Below are 20,008 nucleotides of genomic sequence, written 5' to 3' on the forward strand. Positions count from 1 at the left end.
CATATAATCCGCTAGCAGCGCAGAAATATTTTAGCTTTTTATGTTAAGGCACGGCAAATCCAATTTCAGTCAGGGGTATCATTTTCTGTATATAGAGGGAAAAGGTATAAAGTTTGTGTCAAAACACACTGGCCACAGTCTTCTATGAGTTCAATAAGGCTTAAAAGTAACACTGGAAAAGCAGCAAGAAGTTATATTCAATTTCTTTGCAGCATGCTCTGCACAGGTATGCAGTCAGTACACTCACTGCTCTGCTTGCCTTTCTGTACAAGTCAGCACATGCCACTGCTGGACAGAGCCCTGCACTATGAAGCAGTGATGCCCATGTAACATCAGGGTAACTGTTTTATGGATGGTTTTTTACTGGGGTAAATCGCAACAGCATCTAATGCTCCTCCAGAGCAGGTTATGTTTGAGAGAAGAGATCAACAGGTATGAAATCATCTCCTACTGACCAATTGGTTCTCTAGAAAATGGCATCACTATTTCTGGAAGATCCCTGTGTGCATGGACAGCAGTTTTTACTAAAGGACAAATATCTGCAGCAATCATTTTTTCCACAGAAGGCGGCGCAGGTTTGGATTTTTTCCCTTTAAGAACAAACACCTTAATTTAGAAACTGCATTTGATGATTGATGACACATTTGACATCAGGAAGGGGTCAAAGATTTTTTCCCACACCACCGTACCAGATAATCCATCAGATACTCCTGTGGCTAAAAAAAGAGATAGATCTAGTCCAGTGTAGTGACAACAGCACCTAAAGTGCGCACATTAATGCAATGTTTATTTTTCTAATATTACAGTTTCATCAGCCTTTATAAAACTCACCCACTCTGCTGCAAGCACACCAGTCCATCTTTGTGGTTGGTCAGATGCTGCCAGCACCATCCCTCATATGAATGCACAGGAGGAAACTGTGGAATACCTTAGAGTTGATAACCAGCTTCATGTGGCTGCTACGCCCAAAAACTGCTTTGGGTATGCTGAACTTGTTCATAGTACAGGACCTGATCTCTGCTCTTCTAAAAACTCACTATGTTGAATTTCAATCAGCACCACATCCCTTTAATAGTGTCAGACGTTCTTCATGTGTTACAACACTAATGCTCCCGTATGTTTTCATCTTTTTAAATTTGATTTCTGTCTTTAATGTCCCCCCCCCCGTCAGTTTCAATATTCACCAACAAACATCTTTAACTTAAATTACTGTAAATCGTTTATTCCAATTTTAATACCGTTCGAAGCTTTTATTGTTGTCCTAACGCTACTTTTAAAAATAAATCTCCTCTTAGATGTCTGTATTTCATATTTCATTAAGTAAGAACAGCCCAACCCAAAGGGGAGCTTTATTTGTGAAGGTATTTTCTTTACTCCTGGTAATCCTCAAACTAGCCATATTAATTGATAAAGACCTTGAACAAAAAACCAAAAACAAGACATATTTGTATGCCTTTCAGAAAGAACCCTTGGGTTTCAAAATACTCAGTTTTGTTTCTGTATTTCATGGCTGTTTCTATTCTGTTATATTCTTTTCCTCCATCTCTGCAAGCTACTGCCGTCTTTTTCTCCAATAAAAATGGAGGTCTGCCGGGAATGACATTTGGACAACATACTAACACAGACCTCCTACTCTTTTCCCCTTTTGCTTGTTAGTTCCTTAAGCGATTTACAAAAAATAAAAATAAAAGTAAAAATAATCCTTGTGCTTCTAGGTCACAATTCCTTCCTTTGACTACCTCTTTGCTCGACCTGTCAACAATCCTTCCCCTCACTTCTGTGGCTTCTTTCCCCCTCTCACCACCTTGGAGTCTGTTTGCTTTTCTTTCAAGCTCTTTAAAGTCTGTTTCCAGACTTAGACTTTGTCCCTCGCCTACCTTTTCCAAATGCTTGCCGCACGCTTCTCGGTGCAGCACAAACTCACTTCCTTCACCTCATCTCTCCTCGCGTGTTTATTCTATTTATTCTTGGCTTTCCGTCTCTTTTCTGTTTATTTTCTCTCCTGCGGGTAGCGCATCATAAACACTGCTTACCCCGTGGCGATTTCAAGAGCCTCTTTTTAATGCAAGCCAACTGTCACACAGAAATGTGCACGCACACCTCTAGCTATGTGACCAAGCCTTTACAGCGAGCTGTACATTAGCGGCAGTAAAAATTCACTTCCAAAGGCCCACACGAAGGAAAAAAACCAAGACGCATGCAGCTTGAAGCAAACGAGTCTGTTGGTGCAGTATCAAATAAGTTGGGTACAACTCACATCCATGCAGTCATGTTATAAGCTCTCACACACACCACCACACGCTCTTAGATGTTCACTTTACACAAAGCACTGTAGGGTGTGTAAATGGCCACTTCTGGTGATCCAACTCTCTGCATTACTTCTCCAAATCTGTCCATCTTTTGATCATCCTCTTCTCATTTCCACCTCTTGCTGTTTCAACATGTTTCCCCCCCACCCCCACTCCACCATTCCGCCCGCTAACTCCATGCGTCATCGCCCCCTCACTCTTTCCATGTCTGTCTGTCCATTCCTTTCTTCTCCGCCTTTACTCTTCAGAGGGCTCTTCATTTCAGTGGAACGATGGATGAGAGACTGGGGCCATCTGCAAGAGCTGATAAAACCACCCGCAAACACACGCAGACATACATACCGATGCAGAAACAAGGAGAAACTCATACAGGGATGTTGATGCATCACTAAACCTGCGAGTGCACACACACTGGCACTCCACTGAACACAAAGGAAAGGGAAAAAGCAAACAACATCCGACAAGACGACGTGTACAAACCGACAACAGCCAGGCAGCAGTTATGTAGGACACGTGCGCTGAAAAGTCTAGCGCATATTCTGCATGTCAAGAGGGAGAGGAATAAAATAAGCCCAGAGAAATCAAAGGCCTGAAAGTAAATGCTTTAAGTTCAAAATCTACAGGGTGAGAGCTGTGGAGTAAAGACCGGACTAGAATTTGAGTAACTCTAAGGATGGGGATGTGTGAAGAGAGCAAAGCTGAACAAGAGTGGGGGACAAAAATGCAGCAAGTGGGAGAGGTGGGATGAATATAAGAAGTAGATATGAACAGCCTGCAGGGCAGATTATGTAAAGAGAAAGGGGGGGTGTTGACGGGATGGTCGGCACATCCAAATCTGATATCTGGGATACACTGAAGAAAAGCTGCTGTACCAGATTTACATGGCTGGATCAGCTCAAGCGTTTTGGTGTCCGAGGAACTGAAAATTCAACTACGCTCATTAGTAACATATGCACATCTATACTCAGTACACTCATCTATTCATTATTAATAGATAGCATCTTCATAATCAAGCTGAGCGATATGTGATAATCATGTCATGTGTTCTGGGAAATCGGTGGTATATTTCAGTTCCAGCTAACTGGAGGAAGTTTCATGCTTCAACTACTCACATACACGCCGTTATTTCAGTGCAATTCTCCTTTTCAGCCCCCAAAAAAGAAAAGGCAACTGAATGATGTGCAAGCCAGTGCACTGACAGACACTGGCTCTGCATTATAATATGCCAGCTCATTTCAATGTTTGAGAAACAAAGGCGTGCTCAGACTCCTGTCATGCTAATGCAGGGCCACTGGAGGACACAGGGGACTTTCAGGATGGCTACCAGAGAAAATAATCCTGAGAGCCTTCTTCAGTTGTTCTGCTTTGCAATTAGCATGCAAAGAATCACTTGTCTGCCAGTCCAACTCAGTAGCCACGCTCTCAGAGGACGCAGCTGCTGTCAACAATACCAATTAAAAGTTGTGACTTTGCCCAAGAAAATGAGGTCAGATTAATATTGGGCCTCATTCACAAACAGTGAGTTATGTACAAACCTGAGGTCCATCAATATCATCTTATCAGAATTTGTTCATACTCTGATTTCTTTTTGGTTGCTCATCAGTTTCAGAAAAATCTTTTTTAAATCAGCCTCAAAAGCATAATGTAGGCTTCAACACACACTAGCAGGCATTATCTCATTTATAAATATGACCATTGTTCTTTATTATAATCACACAAAGTCTAGCTTTTCATTTCCAATCCCACTGATGCTGGAGGATATGGTTGTTTTCCAATAATGCCTCGAGTTTCTTATCTTGGGCTGACAGATCAGGTGGTTCTGTTCCTCCACCTGTTCCTTCTTATCCCTTTTCATTATATCAGCTTTGATGTACAAAGTTTTTCTATTTTCACTTGAGCATCGAAGGTTAAACAACGTTCAACGTCTGTTATTTCAGCCCGTCTCGTCTCGTGTCTCCTCGCTCATTCCTCCTCAGAAACCTCCATTTCCGTTTCCTCAGCTGGACTTTCTCATGTTTTTGTTTTTTGGGATTCTCTTACAATATTTGCGTTGTGCGGTTAGCTTACTTCAGGGGTGCCCAATCCCGGTCCTTGAGAGCTACCGTCCTGCAGCTTTTAGATGCATCCTTGTTCCCACACACCTGAATCAAATGAATGGCTTGTTATCAGGCCTTTGCCAAACATGATGGCATGCTGAAGAGGTAATCAAACCATTTGATTCAGCTGTGTTGGAGTAGGGATGCATCTAAAAGCTGCAGGATAGTAGCTCTCGAGGACCGGGATTGGGCAGCCCTGGCTTACTTCCTTACATAGAGAAATGGTGCGCACATATAAGTCTGTTGATTTCTAATGATTGGTATTCACCAACATACGTTTCACGACTTATGGTCATTTTTTGCATGCACTTCTTTTTGCATAAATAACTTTTTCATCCACATATTAGGCTACGTTCACACTGCAGGTGAAAGCGCATCAAATCCAATTTTTTTGACCCTATGCGACCCATCATATCTGATCATGGTCTGACAGTGTGAACGGCACAAATCCGATATTTTCAAATCCGATCTGGGTCACTTTCGTATGTGGTACTGAATCCGATACATATCTGATGTTTTAGAAAGCGACTGCTGTTTGAACGGTCATGTCGCATTAAATCCGTTTTTTACGTCACTGACACAACACAGACGCCAATTATCAGCGCCGGAGAAGACACTGCGAACGCTTCCTGGCCATCCAGTGTAGATGTTAGTGAAACTGTTGGGAAGACAATGTGAACATTTTATTTGTACTGTATAATCTGCAGATTCTGACAGAAATCTGCAACTATCCTTTGAAGCACCGCTCCTCTCTAAAACAGCAATAAGGATCATTATTAGGTTATCTACATTATTATGTAAATAACAAAATAACTTTAAGCAAAAATTGGGAAACGTGAAGTCCAAAGTCATTATATTAAGAGCCACCAGTCAAACAATACTGTTTGCTCTGGATCTAAACAGAGCGCGTTGTGTGTGAAGTCTTCTTTTGCGCATGCGGGCCGCTTTGAGCGTTCACACTAGAGCTCGTTTGCTGTCGCATTTTATTTGTAGTGTGAACGAGCAGACAAAAAAAATCGGATTTGATCAAAAAATGGGAATTGAGCATTAAGACCTGCAGTGTGAACGTAGCCTTAGTGAATGTGGACCCACTGTGAAAACTGAAAGTAGGCATTGTGATAAATGACTAGTGAAGACACCTGCTTTACTTGTTCCGTGCATCCCCAGTCAAAACATGAATAAATGTGCTTCACCACACTTGAAGCTGATAGCTGTCTTTACCTCTTACGCACTCAAGAAATGAACAATCTTGATTTTATTGTCATTTAAAACTGACAGAAACAGTCATGTTTCAGAAGGAGACTGGGTATTTTATCATTATACAGCTTCAAAATCCTCTAATGAAAAGCTCAAGTTTCAGGTCATTGCTGTCTTAAAGAAACATTAATGCCCCTCTTTTCTTCTGAGGTGCTAGAAACGCTCATTTGAAATGGATAATCACTGAAAAACAGAGTGTAGGTGTAATTTCTCATTTGATGCCATTTTAGACATTAAAAACTCAACTGCCTCCATCTGTCTTTAAACAAACATCTTTTACAGGGTCAGTCGCAACTTTTTCGGTAAAAATGGAAACTTCCTCAAATTTAGTCCCAATGAACTCGAGCATCCTTCAGTAATGTTTCATCTGCACAAACAAATGAGCTTGTCTGAAATCAACAAACAGATCTGCCTTTCAATTACACGGTAACAGCAGGAAGATTAAAGAACAAATTACATCAAATTGTGGGAACTCTGTTTTTTTTTAATGAATAAATAACAAGATGAAGTTAAGCATCAGAAAGCTCGAACATTATGAAGTTCTACAGGAGAAAGTGCCTGAACAATAATCTCAAAAAACTACTTCTAGAGTACTTCAGTTACTCCAATCCCCTCGCAGCCGACGCAAAAAGGGAAACTACTAAAGAGAAACGAATTTTTGTTGCTAAATTAAACACTTTCAATATGCACACTGTGTAGCAAAAATATAAAGGTAAGCCTTTCCTAATGTACTGATTTCCTGTAAGTATTCCCTGAAGCATTGATTCAATAATGCAGTACAGACATGGCACTCGATGTAACCATGCAGTATTGTATTATATTAATACTAGATGTGTGAACACATGCAAGCATCCTCCATAGAAAATGTAAGACAGAAAGAACACAGATAAGAGCTGTGAATACACAGGGTGCAGAGACAAAGTAAGACATTGAAAACAAAAGGAGGAGAGAGAAAATGACAGCCAGGTATGAGAAGAAAAACAAAATGACAAATAGTGCAGCGTTAAGGGGCAAAGAGATGAAGTATACTGTGAATAGAGTGAATGGAAGACCAGGTGTGCACAAAAGCAGGAGGGAGAAAAGGGAGGAATCCGATTTAGACAAACGAGTAAAGGAGGAGGAAGCAAGATGGAGGCGCGGGGGACTAAGTGATAAATAAGGAAAAGATTTTCATAGAGGGGATGAAAGGAGGGAGAATGAGTGGAAGCATAGAGAAAGGAGAAGTGTTTAAAAGATGTAGAAATAAATGAAAAGAGGGGGATAAGAAAATAAACAGAACGAGCGTTTAAAAATTAGATGAAACTGGGGGAAATCTGCAAAAACTAACGAGTGACATGACAGTGAGGTGCAAAAGAAAGAATAGGCGGTGGAAATCAGGTATGAGAGAGGAAGAGGCAAAAATAGATGGGGACCAATGTGACAAGAAGGTGAAAGAAAACATTGAAAGAAATATGAAACTGCAAAAATCAACTAACAGAAGAGCAAAAGACACGAAGCAGGTGCACAGGGGGGGAAATGAGAAATGACAGAGAACGGGTGAATAATAACTAGAAAGAAATATAAATATGAAACTGAAGAGAGGAGATGGGAGGGTGATAGCGAGAGTAGATAGAAAACAGGAGGAATGACAAATGAGAGTTGGAGAGAGGGAGGATCAGCTGGAAAAACAACATAAACGACAGGAATATGAGACGGCAAGAAGGCTTGTCAACAGCAGGGAATTTCAATTATAGACACAACACACCTGTGTGCATGCAGCACATCTACGTCTGAACGTGCTGCACACCAACACTCCCACACACCTGCATGTACAGTCTAGATCACATACATAAACACAGAGGCAGAAAACAGGGGGAAACTGATAGTGACAGCGGGAAGTGAGGAAGGCAGATGGAAATGGATCCAGGAGAGGGTGAAAGGGATAATAGAAGGGAAAAGATACAGTGGGAGCAGAGAAAGATGCAGTATAAGGGAGAAAAAGATGGCAACTACCACACTGGTCGAAAATATGGAGAGAAATGTAGCTGGGGTTTCTGTTAGGATACACACTCACCTGACATTTTGTTAGGTACACCTGCTCAACTGTTCATTAATACAAATGTCTAATTAGGGAAATCACATAGCAGCAAGTCAATGCATGTAGACACGTAGACATGGCTAATACAACCTGTTAAAACAGAGCATCAGAATCAGCAGGAAAGGTGATTTAACTTTGAACGTGGCATGATTGTTGGTGCCAAACGCGTTGGTCTGAATATTCGAGAAACTGCTGATCTACTGGGATTTTCCCACATGAGCAACTCTGTGGTTACAGAGAATGATCAGGGGGAAAAGGAAAATATTCAGTAAGCAGCAGGAAGAAAATGTCTTGTTAATGTCAGAGGTCAAAGGAAAACAGCTAGACTGCTTCAAGCTGATAGAAGGGTTGACCCCTACTCAAGTAACCACTTATTACAATCAGGGTATGTAGAAGAGCATCTCTGAACACAAACCTTGGAGCAGATTTGATGTGTTATACTTTCATAATGTGAAGATGGGCTAAAACTTAAATCTTAGTACCAGGTGAGCATTGCTGAGATGCCACAGCCTTTCAGTACTCTTGCTGACTGTGTTCATCCCTTTACAGTCACACTAAATCATCTCAAACTGGTTTCTTGAACATGAAAATGACTTCACGGTACTCAATACGGCTTCTATACAGTCTCCACAGATCTCACTCCTATAAACACCTGTGGGATGAGGCAAAACAGTGTCCAGTCCAGCACAAGCAAGGCGTACCTAATGAAGTGTCTGGTGAGTCTTCGTATAAAACTAACTTTCTTTTAAAAAAACAAAAAAAAAAACATGTTTTCACAGTCATCAATTCTTCATTATCCCCAACAGCTACAATAAAAAGGCAGCAGCTCGTCTTCCTGGGCTCCTCCAGAGTGAAGACTGACGCAAAGATTGTAATTTTATGTTTCAATAATTAAATCTACAACATGTCTCAAGTCCGAATATTTTTTAGAATACACTGTGTGCATAGCAGGGGCAACAGCTTGTAGATGTGCATTCCTCTGCTGATAAACTGCACCTTTTGTTGAGCATTTAATTCGTGCTTTGTTTTCTCATCACTCCTAATGATGTCTGAGTGGTGGGATTTATGCCTGAAAACTCATTTGTTGTGTTGCTTCTTTTATTTCTCCGAGATGTATCCACTTACTCCTCACTTCGTCGGCAGACCAATTTGCTAACAAGTAAATGCAACTCAACACCTCAAAGACTAAGGAACTGGTTGTGGACTTCGGGAGGTCTAGAGCAGGTCCACTGCCGGTTCAGATAGAGGGGGAGGAGGTGGAGGTGGTCAACAAGTACAAGTACCTCGGGCTGTGGGTGGACAATAAACTGGACTGGTCATGCAACACAGAGCACCTGTATAAAAAAGCCCAAAGCCGACTGTACTTCCTCAGGAGGCTGAGGTCTTTTAACATCTGCAGGAAGCTCCTGAGGATGTTTTACCAGTCGGTGGTTGCTGGAGTACTTTTCTATGCTGTGGTGTGCTGGGGGAGCAGCACAGCAAAGAAGGACTCATCCAGGCTGGAGAAACTGATCAGGAGGGCTAGCTCTGTGGTCGGCATGAAGCTGGACACTCTGGTGACAGTGGCAGAGAAAAGGACATTAAAGAAACTGCTGGACATTATGAACAATGCTGGGCATCCTCTGCACACGGCCATTAACAACCAGAAGAGTCTGTTCAGTGACAGGTTGCTTCTCTCAAAGACAAGAACTAACAGACTTAAAAACTCCTTTGTCCCACACGCCATCAGACTGTTTAACTCCTCTCTGGAGGGGAGAGGGAGGGGAAACAGGAGGACAAAGGAGGGGGGAACAACTAAGCTGTAGTGCCTCTTCACCTCACTGTGCAATACCTTTTGTGCAATACTTTTGTAAATAGTCAATGGTGCAATAGACTCAATACTTGAAATGTGCAATTCACTTGTATTTTTATTCCTATTTATTCCATTTATCCCCTTCGTATATTTTATTTATATTGTCTCTGTATTTATATTTATTTATATATATATATATATATATATATATATATATATATATATATATATATATAATATTCTCTAACTCTGTAACTTCTGTCGGTGCTGTGCTTTTTTGGAAATCGAATTTCCCAGAGGAACCCACCCGAGGGATTAATAAAGTTCTATCTAATCTAATCTAAGTATTACTCAGTTTGTCTCATTGTAACATTTTAAAAAAGAACCAGATAATCACAAATGCTCTTATTGCTGGGAGGAGTTGTGTCGCTGGAAATTGAAGACTACCGAAGAACGGCAACGATTTCCAAAAAAAGAAAAAAAAAAGAAAAAAAAATCTATGCCATCGACTATCCATAACAGTTGGGATTTTCTTTGACACCTGGAATCTGGAGCAGTTGAAGTGAAAATTGGAAGACAAAGCATTTCACGATGTTCACTCATGCATATTTCCCCAATTTCAATAAGCTTTGGTCTCTGAATGAAAATAGATTTCTCCTGAATGAGCTACAGCAACCAAGTAAGAAACTTTGCTCACTGAGACTTTCTTGACTCAACACAAACACCGACGGTCTCTCAACATGTTCCATAGTTGTTTTTATCAAATCATTAAAAGGATTTGCAAACACAATCATTTCCGTGCACATTATAAGCAAATATTTGGCTTTGATGAACAAAAATTAGCAGTGAAAAATACAAATGGAAAGAGGAGAGATGAGAAAGAGGTAGGAACGCAGAGTGAGGCACACCAAATGGATGAGCAGACAATTCAGTCGAGGGTAAACTAATAAAGGAACGGGAGAAATGTCACTTTGTAAAAATACAGGCTGGTATGGGCCTATAATTACCATGGTGATGAGAGGCAAAGATGGGAAAATGCTGCATTCAATGCATGAGATACAAAAACAGGGTAAAAAAAAAAAAAAAAAAAAAAAAGCATAAATATGATAAAAACATATTCCTCACACAGCGATTCAACAAACTCCGCCTTGCTCACACGGGAGGAATCACCCCACCCACGACCTTCAAGGTCAAACCCTTTTTCTTGGGAAATCACATCTTGTAGGACTGCATGTGTGTCTGTAGCCACAGTACTGCTGGTTTGCCCTCCTGCAGGTCTGGTGTTCTGGTCAGGGGTCGGGGGTGTTAACAAGGGGCAATGTGAACGTGCCCCTCACTCCGTTTTCTTGCTTTATGTGTAATCCTTGTATAGTGCTATCGGAAACCAAAAGAGATGTTTCCTCTCGTGAAGGCACTGGACAGTAGATTGTAGATGTGATGATGCAAGATCACCACATCTACATACTGTATGTGTGGGAAAATCACATCCTGCTGACTAATAAGTGCATGACACGGTTTACTGCACCGAATGTGTTAGTCTCTCTGCGAGGGAACGACTTTAATCTGCGTATAAAATAATAAGGTTACCATTATCATTACCAGTAATGGTGACAAACCGCTTTTTATAGACAAATGCTGACCTCGACACTTTTTACTACCATTATGGAAAATACTGCTAGTCCTTGAGTTATGAGCGCACAGACCGCCAAGGTTACATCATTACGTGTCACTGTGGGTATTAGTTTAGCAGTTTAATCCAATTTACTCACACAGCCTTGTGATTGGTCCGTTTTTCTTTCACGCCACAAGTAGACTGCAAAGCCCTACACCAGACTTGGACTAATAACTTTCAAACTAGCTGAAATTACATTATAGCATCCTTAAGGCATCTAAAGATTATGAAGTCTCAGAAGTTTAATACAAGCTACACTGGATCCAATAAACAAGGATGCAAAAATCAGGCGTACGCATATATAGACTGCGCGATAATAACATTAACTGCACAGTATTAATAAATAGCTATGACAAACAGCCACATTTCCTTTGCTTGTTCTCTTCAACGGCAGCTTTTTCTCGAAAAACTCATCTGGGTTTTCCTGAATGCACATCTACTGGTTGGTCTGAATACAGTATTGTGCAGAAGTCTGTGCAAAGGGTTCCTTTGGACATTGACTACTTCTTCACACATGTGCAGTCCAGTCCTTGTAGCTGACCATTTTCAGTGTTTGTTTTTACTCGTTTGATAAGCTACTGACCAATGACTCATTCAAGCATGAAAGGCATCCAACTCAAGAGATTAACTAGTGTTGCACCTTAAGGCACTTTGTTACTAAAAGCCTGTCACAATGACATTTGTTTCCATTTCTTTAGCTGAATTTAGAGACAAAAGCTTAAAATAAAAGTATTCATCTATTAACTCAAAACCTGGCAAGCGGTACAGTGTTCCCTGCGAGTGGCAACCCCAGCCATCTACAGCATCTTTAAGTCATTTTCATAAGAAACAAGGGGGAAAAAATCCAATAAAGACTTGACACAGGACCTGGAGAGGCATTTGGCCCTTCAGTTGATCCAGCCACTGTTCACTAAAGCCTCATCAGAAACCGTCTCAGTGGACGTGTGGCTGTCGGGAAGCCATTCTTGAGGCAGGGAAACAGGGAGAAAAGGCTGAGGGGGCCAAATTACACAAGAACTGGACTGACAATCAGTGGCAACAGGTCTGATGAGGTGCTGAAACTTTAAAATGTCAGCTTTATTGAATGAGTGTGGATTATCTGACAGAACAGAACAAAAAGGCACCCAGCATCGAAAGGGGAGCTCTGAATGTCCAACAAGCATGTAGAGCCATTCCTGAAGAATGCAGGTGGTCGTACCAAATATTGACTTTGAATTTTTGAGTTTTTGCCTTGTATTCGTTTGTGTTTCTACATGCTCAAATAAACTCACTGCATCCATTTGCCCAAGACTTTCACAGTACTGCAGGTAATGGTAGCAGGCGTCATGAGATGACCCAATGAGATACCTGCATTTTTAAAGACCCAACTCTGAGCTTCTTTCACAGTGTAATGCAGGACCACAGTTTTGAAAACATACTGTCAAAATTCCTCTTATGTTAACCACTTTTTAAAAACCCTAAATCACAAAAATAAACAAAAACAGCACATAGGAAATCGATCAACAGTCAAAACTTTTAAGCAGGAGTTCAAACTTATAACAGACCAAGTTCAGTCACCAGTTGATTACACCGCTGACTGGCGGCTCTGTTAATGGCAGGGAAGAAAATGAAAGATAACAGTGATGAAACTGCCAATAAGATCGAGCCGGTCTGTTTATGGTGTGCAGCTGAAGGTGTTTTTATGATGATAGGCAAGACAAATACACTTCCTCTAATTAGGACTCCACCTGTTTTCAAACTCAAGACTGCTCCTCGGATGAACGAGGCACACATACCGGCACACACAGGCCTGCAGACCCGTGCACAAGCATTTTTAAACACATCAAATACACTGAGTGACACATGCAAATGTGTTCCATTAAAAGAAACAAACAAGAGAAGGATGCTGTTGGGGGGGTGGAAGTGGAGACACAGATGTGAGTAATGCTGGTTGACACGTTGAAGAGAAAAGACAAGTGATGTATGGGAGGACAGTTAAATCCTCATCTGATCGTCACATTATGACTAATGGGACAATGAATGAAGGAGGAGAAGATGAAGTAGTCTGGTATTGCTCCAGTAAGGGTTTTCTGTTCCCCTGGTTTAGTACGCCGAGCAGGACATGACAGCAGGAAGGGAGGAAGGAAGGACAGAGTGGAGGCAGAGTGAGTGAGAGGAAAAGGAAGATGTAAAATGAGTTTCTGAGTAACAGAAGAAGGAGGTTGAATAAAATGAACACTGGGAGGAGAGGAGAACAGCAGGACTTGGCCTTGCAGAGACGAAGCTGGGAAAGACAAATGTGAGAAAAGGATTGGATAAGAGATTGTTGGTAATGTTAAAGGTTAAGGGATGTTAAAGGTGAAAGGATGAGGGAAGATTGATAGTTGGATGTAATGGATTGAGAGCAAATGTGGAAACAATGGGAAACTGGGAGAAAAGGGCACCGTTGACAAGGAGAGAGGAGGACAGAGTTAAGAGGAAAGGAAGAAATGAGCACATTGGAGCAACTCTGAAGATGGATCAGCAGATAAACGAGATGAAAAAAGGGTGATCGCTGCTCCCTTAGATCACATGTTAATCATTCACTTCAATACCTCAGCATACTATGAAGCAAGCTCAAACTCACCCCCACTGTTTCCCCCGCTGTGAACAACAAAACCATATTTCCACCATCTTTATTTTACTGCCGTAACGTGATTTCAGGGTTCAGTAAATAGTCTTTCATCATCCACTTATCACACTATGGAGTAAAGGTTTTTCCACTTGTGCTTCTTAGAATCACCTTCATATCTCACAAAGCTAAACTGATCACAGCGTTTACGTGCCAAAAGACTCGCAAACACACCGAATGTGAAGAGCTTCTGAAGAAAAATAGATTAAAATACAAAATGTCATGGTGCTGCTTTAATACTCTCCGCCCTTCGCCTTCCAAAGCAGGCAGTCCATTCCTCCCAGTCATTCTGTCGACGGGGCTGCTGCCGTGCTTGCACTACGGCATCCATCACTCCTCATCCCTCGCTCACACCTTACTTTATTTCTCCCTCTATGAACCTCTCCTCTGTGCCTCCTATGCCTAAACACCATTTTACTTGCTCCAGGCTACGCTCCCCTAAAGCTAAGGCATTAGCATATTTTTCATTCTGCTTCCTCCAATGTTTTAATGGTGCATAAGCAAAGCATCTTATGGAAAATATGAACCGAGAGAAGAAGAGAAAACAGTAGTTTAGGGAAACTGTATATATTGCAGGTAGTCAACACCTTAAGGAAATTCCTATTTAAGAGCAGACATGAAATATACAAGTCAAACTTGTGAGATTTTAATATCACTCAGTGTATGCAGACCTCTGTGGTATATCCACGCTGTGCCAATTAAACACCAACCTTGCTGTGTTGCATGAAGCTGGTTAATATTGTAAAGATTTACTGAAATTCAGTTGTTTTTAAGCAAATTTAACTTCATTGTTGTTTTCCAAAAAGTCTAAAAAGGCATAATTTACTTAACTGTTATTAAAAAATGTACCAATATAATTTTTTAACTTTTTGCAATGAAAATGCAGCTGTGGTAGTTCTGGGTGCGATTTGTTTTAACATTATTTAACATATCCATTATTCCCTGGCAACACATCTATTAAATCTATTCAGGGCAGAAACTTGCCTGGGGGTGAATGTGTTGGTGCAAATATGGCACCATACTGGTGAGAAAAGTAACTAGAAGCCCCAGAAAAACTCAGTAATGACTTCATTCCTATAATAAATAAAACATTGCCTATTGATTTTGAAGTTCAGGTTCAAATCTTGCTATCTATTATCAAAGTTCAATTTTTCCTCCCTGTTTTGTTTGCTTTAGCGCACACGCGCACAGTGAACAGCCCCAGAAAACTAAGGAACAGCACTGCAAATGTGAGCCAAGTATTTACCTTTATTTTGCATCACTTTGCTCTTCACATACAGATGAGATATAAAAATAGCCTCTGATGTGGTGCTGTTCCCTTTTTACCTCCAACATCAAATATCCCACCTTTATTTTTGCAGATTTTTATGCTGTTCTAACGTGAAGTTTTTTCTAATCCAAGTAAAGGACAGTTATTTTGGTGCTTTATGGAAGTAGTGTGTGGCTCCAGTCCTTTCCTCCTGAAACACAGCACTGCTGAAAATCCATCACCTTCTGTGCTACAACCACGTGGGTTTCAAATATTTGGAGCATCGTGTTTGAAGGGTTATCTGTATCTGATCCGACCCTGCGCAGAAGTTTCAGTGTCGTTATTTCTCAAAGACAATTACTCGACTTTCCTCGGACACCTCAAGTGAATTACAACCTATAACTTTCATCCTCGTGCCCTTCACCTTTTACTTTGTTGCTCCGCCTCCGACCAGTCACGGCCATCCAGCAATAATTTATTAAGTGCCTGGTGTCCCATTCCTCCATCTTTATTGATTGTGTTTATTTCATTCACCTTGCATGGTGGTGGTGAGGCCTCCCTCTATTGTCCATCATGCTTCCGCATTCAAAATCACAGGTAAATGGTGCAGGATGACAGGTAAAGAGACCAAAATAAACCCAATGGAGAAGGAAATTAATAAAATGGCTGAAAAGAAGAGTGAGCGCTCTATGAAGAAGGAATCTGGGTATGTGAAATATGTACATTATTGTTAAGCTGAGTGGTAGGTTGGAGGACGGTTTCTGAGAATTGCAGGGGGAAGCTGAAGAGGAAAAATATGGAGTAGAAACAAGGTGGAAAGTCCTTGAAATGGAAAGGTCACAAGCCCCTTCATGGCCACTCTTCTCACATAATTTTCACGGTGAATAGTAATGAACGTGAGAATGCCATCTAATGAGGATGGTATTTAAAAACAGATTCGATGTTTGGTCCTGCAAGGCCAATTTAAAGGTGATCCTGGAATATGTGCTGCTTACTATAATACAACTTAAAATTAAGAAAATTCTGAGATGGCTCCTTTAATGCGCTGATATGTCCAGGTTAAATTAACTCTGATCATTGAGCCACGTATCCCGCTAATAAACTAAAACCCCTTGGAGCCAAATGAAATGACAAATTAAATTTAAATCTATATGCAAAACAACTTCTAGTTCACCCCTTTTTAACAGAATTAATTGGTAAGACCAGGAAGTCATTGGTAATCCATTTCTTTTTAATCAAAATGTGGTGAGTACTTGTAAACCAAAAGAAATGTTTTCAACACCCCCACCTCCAGACAATGATGAACCCACTCAGTCTAACAGTTTAAATGCACCCATCAGTGAAAGCTTTCACATTTCTAGTTCCTGTCAGTAGCAGCAGCCTCACCCAGGCCGTGCTGGATGTGAATACTCCTCTCTCATTAAAACAGGAAAATTATATCATATCACTCTCGTTTGGAATCACTGGCTCTATTTTCAGAAATCAAGATCACGATGCAGGTGCACGCATGGTCGGCTCCAAGGCTCTTATTGTTTGAGTATAAACTAACAAGGTTAAAATAATTTGATATGCCGCAAACACTGGCTTTTGATAGAGTGCACTCAACTCCTCTGGCAGATTTAGTGAATTTAGAGATCGCAGGACACTGGTGGAAAATGTACACGTGAAATTTTAAATATTATTCCTGCATTTTTGGCCAAAAAGAAAGAACCTTTTAACTCTTGCAGTCTTGTTCACACCATCTGAACCGCCACAAAAAAGCTTTTTGATTTTGTAAAATCAGCTGGCCTCTTTTGGCCTTTGCCACCTTCATTAGGTTTCTTAGTAGACAAATAGCTTCACTACACCAGCAAATGAACACAATGAGGGCACTTGTAGATAAAGCCTACCTCAATCCTTCCCGTGTCTGGCTGGAAGCCTCTGGATGGGTCCTCGGTTGTCACTCTACACTGGATTGCGCAGCCATTCACCCTGATCTTGTCTTGTTTGAGGCCGAGTTCTGGCAGGCTGCGGCCCTCGCACACATGGAGCTGAGCATGCACCAGGTCCACGCTGTGGCAGAGAGAGAGAGGCGATGAGGTGAATTATGGACAACCTGAGTATGGTTTGAATAGCCCTTAATTTCCCTTGATGTCACTGTGGAGAACATTTTTCCCCACACTTACAAGACTTATGGGAGCAGAAAGATCACTTTTCCCTTAATGTAAGATTTTTTTAGCTATTCTTGGCATAAAATTGGGGCAGAGAGGGTCTGGAGATAAAATGGGTTTAATTTCTCACTTGAGGAAATGAATCTGGAGTGTTTGACAAGCAAACAATGCATTTGATAGCCTACTACTAATTTAATGCTGCTGAAACAATAACTCCAGGACAGTGAGAGAGGGGTAAACAAGCTGGGCACAGTAAATCCAATTTAACATAATCTAACCAAGTGATAAACAGGTAACATAACTTGTGTTCATTAGAGATTATTTAGGCATACTAAGGTGCTACAAAGATGAATAGATCACTACTATTTTGATTTATTAAATTTGAATGTGTCAATCACAGATGTAGATGCTCACAGCATGTGTTTCATTCAGCTCTGTGTATTATGTTACATGTCAAACAACATCAGAAACGTAAAGTATACAAATTGTTTTACATATGCAAAACACTTTATTCACAACTCTAGAAATGCATCATCACTCAGGGGCAAGTGCAAAGAGCAGTACATTATGTAAATCTGTATTCAGTGATTATTCAATATAAGAAGGAATTTAAATGCAAGAGGGACAGAGTTTCTCCCATTTCCATGAGCTGTAACCCTTAACATCAATTTTGGCTCATCTGAATGCATTTATTTAAATGTAAAGCTCCAATGAGGTGTTCTAGGTTAAGCTTCATGACCTTATGCAGTCAAACACACAACCAAATGTATAAAAATACTTCTTCCTGTTTATTTTAATGGGGGCACATTTTAAATGCAGCTGTGGACAGACACAGTGTGTGGGTGAGGGGAGATGTAATTCCTTACACAGCCCACCCACTGCCCAAGACAAACAACTACACAACCTCTCCAGCTTGAAGGATGAATGAGAAACATCTTGGCACACAAGCTTAGATCATGGTCACTGTTTTGGCTTTCATCTCCTTTATGTCTCATTTCTGTTGCATCCACATCCTGGCTAAACAGAAGGACGATTATGCATCAGCCTGCTGTGAAATGTGTTGGTGGAAGACACCAGCTCTCTCTTGATAAGTTGGACAGGCGCCAACATCATGTCTTTGTTCCACTTTCATGAATAAGTTGGAACTTTGAAGTTAGACAGCTCCACTCAAATCTTCCAATAACAAAAGAACAAGATGAAATGAGACACACTGGGATATGCCCCCAACAGCAGTTATGGGAATTCCTCGGTTTCTCTGCATTTTATTTTATTTTTAATTAGGATACAGATTCGAAACCAGACTGAGAATACTACCAACAAAAACTGGTCACTATGTATCCACACTGTTAGCCTCTGAGGGCTATAGAGCTTTGCCCGACAGTACACAGGAACAGGGATTTTTATTCTCTCTCTTGTGTTGTGTACAATTTTATTAAGGCTAATAATTGAGATAAAACTATAATACATATAATAATTGGTGAAGACAAATTTATTTTGACAGTAACGCCTTCTGTCAGCAGTTCAACTTGCTCACTTAACATAAACACACTGACATCTGCAGAGCATTCAGATATTCATTAAAAGTAATGCAGAAGAAAAAGAAAGGAAAAAAAGAACAAACAAACCCAAAAGGACAACTATTGAAATTCTAATATACGGCTTATGAGATGGAAAATGGAAATTGTGTTCCTACTGAACTTCTTTAGTGTTATGCAAATAAATATTTCAATGACAAACGAGATGACAAAACATTTTCTCAGTTGAGAGTCAAACGCTTGGCTTTTTTTATTGCACAGATCAAGTCTGACCTAGATTTCCTTCTGTACATAATTTATCTGGAAAACATAAGGCTATTCTGATTGAGTGAAGCGCCTTGAAGGTTTATGAAATTCATTGTATACTAATTTGACTCCGACAAATTAAAGCGCCTGCAGCAACATCTGTCCCTCAGCGCAGTCATTTACAGAATAAAAGTCATTTGGATCATTAGCAAGTTACACAATGTGGCCCAACTATGCAAGAAGGGGATGAAGGTGATTTGCCTTCAGTGAAGTAAATGCCGCGCTACAGCCTAAGAGCTGTTGCTCGGCTACAATAAAAATGTGAGGACAGTAAATGCTACATGTTGTAACTTCTGGCAAAGTAGAGAACACAGGATTAACCACACTTATTAGGACTGACCTGAAACATCTGTACGGAAACAAAGTTGGATACTATAAGCAGGGACGAGAGTTTGATAGCTAAGAACTTCAGGTTAGGAATGATGCAGCTAGCTGTATAATATGTCCTGAAAGCTCCGACTCAAATAGATTACAGATCCACATTTCCACACTTTCAAATAATCTCACGGTCTGAGAATGACCTGCGGTAATAAGACTAAAGCAGGGAGTGAAAGATCAAGAAATATCCAAATGGAAATGCTGTTTGTCTAAACGTCACTATTTGACGTTTTGTGTCCTTTCTCTCTTCTCTCTTGTTTAAGAATCTCATAACCATCTTTACTATAATATACATGCTACATATATAATGCAGGACTCATTTGCAAGCCTAGGACATAAAATCAGGTTGAATATATACTTTGTAACTGGAAAAAATATGGGTTATGGGTATGCATAATTAATAAATGGATTATTAATATTCCTCAATCTCATCGTTTGTGCTTTATGGTTCAATGCGAGAAATATAATCTGGAAGTTCTCTGTACAGTAATGTTCTGTTCCTATATACACAACTAAAAGTATGTGGAGCCCAGAAAT

The 20,008-nt window shown here is 40.5% G+C and overlaps 1 protein-coding gene across 2 annotated transcripts in view; it reads right to left on the bottom strand.

Moving 5' to 3' along the window:
• The window catches only part of pcxb (pyruvate carboxylase b), a 318,265-nt gene that overhangs the window by 197,477 nt on the left and 100,780 nt on the right, over positions 1-20,008 (bottom strand). For both annotated transcript variants that reach the window (XM_085451506.1, XM_085451507.1), the window contains exon 11: positions 16,992-17,154. In XM_085451506.1, the coding sequence (XP_085307632.1) occupies positions 16,992-17,154 (163 nt within the window). The remainder of the gene's footprint in view (positions 1-16,991; positions 17,155-20,008) is intronic.

This window comes from Copadichromis virginalis, linkage group LG3 (genome assembly GCF_057382275.1).
Source record: "Copadichromis virginalis isolate Kocher_CV1m ecotype Utaka linkage group LG3, C_Virginalis_male_GT1.1, whole genome shotgun sequence".
Taxonomy (NCBI): domain Eukaryota; kingdom Metazoa; phylum Chordata; class Actinopteri; order Cichliformes; family Cichlidae; genus Copadichromis; species Copadichromis virginalis.